Source organism: Octodon degus, unplaced genomic scaffold, assembly GCF_000260255.1.
Source record: "Octodon degus isolate 3935 unplaced genomic scaffold, OctDeg1.0 scaffold00002, whole genome shotgun sequence".
Taxonomy (NCBI): domain Eukaryota; kingdom Metazoa; phylum Chordata; class Mammalia; order Rodentia; family Octodontidae; genus Octodon; species Octodon degus.
The window spans coordinates 27,932,202-27,937,545 of record NW_004524578.1 but is presented as its reverse complement, the minus strand read 5'-3'; the positions used below and the strand labels follow the sequence as shown (position 1 = coordinate 27,937,545).

The window sequence follows — 5,344 nt, the reverse complement described above, 5'->3', positions numbered from 1 at the left end:
TGGCATGTGGTGCTGGGGGATTGAACTGCGGTCCCTGTGCTTTGCTAAGCTTGTTCTAAGTAGGTGCTTTAGACCACTGAGCCATCTCACCAGCCCCAATTTTTTTTTTTTTTTTTTAATGGAAGGGGAAAAAGAAAAGAAAGAAGAGGAGCCAGCTGTGGCCTGCACAACTATAATCCCAGCTAGTGGGGAGGCTGTGAGGTGGGAGGATTGAAGGTTTGAAGCCAGCCTAGGAACTCAGCAAGACCCTGTCTCAAAAAGAGCTGGGGATATACCTTAGCAATGAGAAAGAACAGACAAATTATATATTATGTAGTCAGTTTATTAATGTCCTTGATAGGATATTATGTATGTGTATTTTACATTTAAAAAATGATTCATCAGGGCCAGCCAAAGCTCAGTGGACTAAAGTGCCTGCTTAGGCAGACAGCGGCTGGGGTTTGATCCCTGGCATGCCGTGCTGGCCCCTCCCCAATGGTGTGCTGGGACTGCGACTGAGACAGGGCGCGGTGGCGCTTGCCTGTAATCCCAGCTCTTTGGGAGGCTGAACACAGGCGGATCACTTGGAGTCCGATATACATAGTGAGGCCCTATAGACCCTGTCCTAAAATACAAAACAAAGGATTCATTAGCACTCATATAACACAACTGTTCTATATTAAACATAATAGTAATCCAAATTAAATCCAACTCTATGCATCTTTAAGATCACAGGAGCCATGGGATATTGCACCTGAATCCTTAAATTTATAGTCAAAGAAATCCATAGATAGATACTATAAAGCTGATAGGCCAAAGTAAATTCTTTTTTTTTTTTAAGTATTTGGTACCAGGTTCTCACTATGTAGCTTGGACTCTAGTGATCCTTCTGTTTTCAGCCTCCCCAGCACTGAGATTACAGGCATGCACCACCATATCAGACTCCATAGCCAGCTCAGCAAGCGGGGGTGGGGCGGTAGCACGGAACCCATCCAAATGCTTGCCTAAGCAGGTGCTTAACATGCTGATCTATCTCACCAGCCTTTCCCCAAGTTCTTTGCTTTGTTTTTATTTTTAATTTCTTCTCCCAATTCTTGAAGCCCATTTATTTTTTCTAAGAAATGACCAAACAAGCTAGGCATGGTGGTAGGTACCTGTAATTCCACCAATTAAGAGGTGAGAAAAAAAAAAAAAAAAAAAAAGAGGTGAGGCAAGAGGACTGAGAGCTCAAGACCAGACCTTTATCCAGAAAAAAGGGCTGGGGAGATAGCTCAGCGGTCTAAGCACTTGCCTAGGCAAGCACAAGGACCCAGGGATCGAGTTTGATCTCTGCTACCACATGCCATGCTGGCACCACCCTGGATGCCTTAAGCCAGGCACTAAGACCAGGTATGGCACTGCGTGCCTGTAACCCTAGCACTGGGGAGGCTGAAAAAGGAGGATCACTACAAGTCTGATCTGCATAGTGAAACCCTGTACCAAATACATTTTTTTAAAAAAAGAATAATAAATAAAAAAAAAAAAAAAAAAAAAAAAGATCAAAGCAGTTCTGTGGTTGAAGGTACCAGAAAGGCCTGAAGCCTATATTGAAGCCTGGGTTCTGAGTCAGTTTTCTGGCTTGGTCTGGTCAGGCATCCTTTCCCTCACAGACTTCATTACTTCATCTAAGCGAGTATGCATTAACATCATCATCTCTTTCAGCTGCAAAGAGAAATACAGTGCTGTCAGGGCACCTAATGTGCAATTGAAACTTTGCTAGTTGTAATCCCACTTCAAATTTAAACTAGCTACATCATGATTAGGAGTTGGCAATGTCAACACATCAGGAATACATTTATTTCTGAGAACTTCAAGTTCAAGTAAGATCTTTATATACAAAGTCGTGAAAACAGATATTAGCTTTGCTTATTATTCCTATGTTACCAGTAACGAATGTTTTTCTGATTTTAATATTCCCTTAACAGTCTTCAAAAGCATATCTGGTTATTACATTTGGAACAGAGGTTTGATACAGTTAGTACTTTTCAAGAGGTCTTTTACCTTAAAACAGCTTCGTTCTTTTTTTGGTCTTTTTGAAACAGGGTGTCACTATGCAATTGAAGGCTGGTCTTGAAATCACTTTGTAGCCCAGGCTGGTCTTGAACTCAGAGTGATCCTCCTACCTCAGCCTCCCAAGTGCTGGGACTACCAGCATTGCCACCATGCTAGGCAGAACAGCTTTTTTTTTTGAGACAGGGTCTTGGGGGGCTGGGGAGATAGCTCAGTGGCTTAAGTGCCTGCCTGGTAAGTGCAAGGTCCTGAGTTCAACCCCTGCCACCAAAAAAGTAAAAAATAAAATAAATAAACTTTGAGACAGGGTCTCACTATGTAGATTGAACTCACAGCAATCCTGTCTCAGCCTTCCAAATTCTGGGACTACAAGCATGTACTACAACACCCAGCTGAGTAACAACATTTAGAACCAAATTTAGTGTGTTCCTCAGTATACACTACGAACTTCAACTTAAAAGTTATGTTTGTTAGGCTTATATCTACATTCCCCACCCACCCGAAGCTTGTACTCATAGGTGAGACCTTTAGGAGGTGGCCGAATTTGGTGGAAAGGTGGAGTAAGGGTGTGATACTGTCCAGGCCTGCCAGCACATATAACACATGTTTGTAATCCCACTAAGCTACATCCCTAGCCCTCATTTTTAGTTACTGTACTTTTTCTTTTTTCCCTTTGGTCTGGGGATGGAACCTGCAGATACTCTATCAAATAGCTCCAGGCCCAGTCCTTCAAAAGCCCTTCTGTTTCCTTCTCCCACCCCCGCCCCTTTGGTGGCATTGAGGACTAAACACAGGGGATTCTTGTTGAACTATGTTCTTGGCTCTTTTGATTTTGAGACAGGGTCTGAGCTGCCCATGCTAGGCTCAAATATGCAGTCTTAATTGCTTTAGCCTCCCAAAGTGCCAGGATTATGCCCAGACACCAGGCACTTTTCAGCGGACTATTTACTCATCTCATCGACTTAAGTGCTTAGAAAACAGGTTTACAACCTAGCTTAGTAAATAAAGTTAGTAAATATAACTTGGTAAATATTGCTGTAATATACCCTGACCTTTTTGTCTGAGACAGGGTCTTGCTATGTAGTTCAGGTTGGCTTTGAACTCAGTGTGATCCTCCTGCCTTAGCCTCCCAAGTGCTGGGATTATAGACATGCACCACCATGGCTCACCCTACATTTGTTTTTATATATTGTCTATGGATGCATCTGCAATAGAGTGGCAGAGTGAAGAACGAAAATAATGGTAGAGTGGTATGTATAGATTAAACTCCACAGTCACAAAGTCCACAACACTTGTCAGCTAATCCTTCACTGAAGAAGCTCGGTAATCCCTTGCCCAGAATATGCTGTCATAAGCTTAGACCCTAGTGATCTCACTGGCACAGTATCATCAGCACATGGTTCTGACCACCTTGCTGGGCTTTGGTAGCCATGCTTGTTTCAGCTATAACTCACAAAAGCTCAAAGACTCTCCCTTTCAACCTGAGTTGAGACTCAGTTAATGGGACAGAGTTCTGTTAGGAACACCACAGACCTCAAGATCCAGAAAAGGCTGCCATAAAAACCTCAAACCTAAAACGCATGGGGTCACCCAGAGTGAAATTCCCTTGAATTTTCTCAGCAGGCTGCTACCACTTTTTTGTTCTTGGTACCAGGAATCAAACTCAGTGCCTTGCGCGTGGCAGACAGGCACTGTGCAGTACCACTACCACTTTTCAAGTATAGTTTCCCTTTATTTTTATTTTTTTCTAGTGTGTTCCTTTTTATTCATTTTCAGAGTACAAACTTAAACTTGGATAGGCTGAATTAACCCAACCCACCTCTGGCGGGTACACTCAACATGCTGTGTAAAGCATAACGTTCAATTTATTATTTCTTTCTCAAGAGCATTTTCTTCAGTCCATTAAGACCCAGCTCCCCTTACATGGGCTTTGGTGGAGGTCATGGGGCTAGTTTCCCATTAGTATGTCTTTGCCTTTCTTTTTTTTTTTTTTAACATTTATTTATTGTGTGTGTGGCCAGCTCAGCCCACCAGGGGGCGCGGCTGGCTGGCATGTGGTGCTGGAGGATCGAACCGCGGTCCTTGTGCTTTGCCGAGCTTGTTCCAAGTAGGTGCTTTAGACCACTGAGCCATCTCTCCAGCCCCGTCTTTGCCTTTCTTACTGCTTTTGTGTGTCTTGCTGATTTGGGATACAAAGAAGTGAGACTGAGACCAACTGTCTAACAATCCTTAAGTTATTCTTAACATTAAACTTTGACATTGGTTAAATTTGTATTAACAGTCTTACAAACAAAAACCAACAGTGAAGGGGGGGCTGGGGAGATGGCTCAGTGGAATAAGCACTTCCCTGGCAAGCACAAGGGTCTGAGGTCTGAGTTCAATCCCTGGTTCTGAAAAAAAAAAAACAAAAAACCTATACTTATATCTACCACAAAAACATAATCCTTGGGGCCAGGGAGATGGCTCAGTGGAATATGCACTTCCCTAGCAAGTGCAAGGGTCTGAGTTCAATCCCCAGTTCCACCATAAAACAAAACAAAACAAAACCAACAGTGAATTCTAAGGATATTCTAGCAATAACAAAGGTATAGCCAGCATTCACTCAGATTGAATCAACAAGGTAACAAAAATGTTGCTTTCTTCAACTGGAATCCATCAACTATATCGGTGTGCTACCCTGGTTGGCATAGAGGATGAATGATTACTTGGAGACAAGATTTAGTGTAATCTCTGAGAGGCCCAGAGGAGCTATCTCAACCAAGAGTGCCCAGCACTGGGAAGACTGCTAGGAGAAGCTCTGAAATTTGAGGAATCACCAGCTTTTATTTAGAAAACCAGTGTAAGTAAAAAAAGCAGAAGAAAAAGTTTAGGAAGGAGCTGCCTCAAGACTAGGCAGTTTTTCTTAGGGAAAGAGGAAGGACAACAGCTACAACATACTTTACTAACATAAACTTCTTGATTAACCATTCACTCCAGTTTAACCCTTTACTCTTCAGCCAGGTTCCCTACAATCAACCATTCATAAAACCCATTTAAAAAGGGAAATAAAATTTTTTTCAGTTAATAATTCTTGGTTGGTGGTGTAGCTCCATGGCAGAGTATGTGCTTAGCATGTATAAGGCCCTGGGTTCAATACCAACATTAAAACCAAAACACAAAGGAAGGTAATTCTTTCTCCACTCTAAGACATATCAGCACAAAGTACTTTCAAAGATTATAGCCAGCTCCTAATCCTGGTGTCGTGGTTCATAGAAGTACCCCAGCTCCTCAGGAGGTTGAAAGAAGAAAAGTACAAAGTTGAGGCCTGCCTGGACTC

General features: G+C 42.5%; 1 protein-coding gene across 1 annotated transcript in view; it reads right to left on the bottom strand.

Annotated features, from left to right (window-relative positions):
* Nucleotides 1–567: 567 nt before the first annotated feature.
* Nucleotides 568–5,344, bottom strand: part of Oip5 (Opa interacting protein 5) — a 12,488-nt gene continuing 7,711 nt past the window's right edge. Inside the window, exons 5-6 of the mRNA XM_004623517.2 lie at nucleotides 1,545–1,680; nucleotides 568–604 (exon numbers count right to left, since the gene is read on the bottom strand). Of these exons, the coding sequence (XP_004623574.2) occupies nucleotides 1,585–1,680 (96 nt within the window). The 3' untranslated portion in view covers nucleotides 568–604; nucleotides 1,545–1,584. The remainder of the gene's footprint in view (nucleotides 605–1,544; nucleotides 1,681–5,344) is intronic.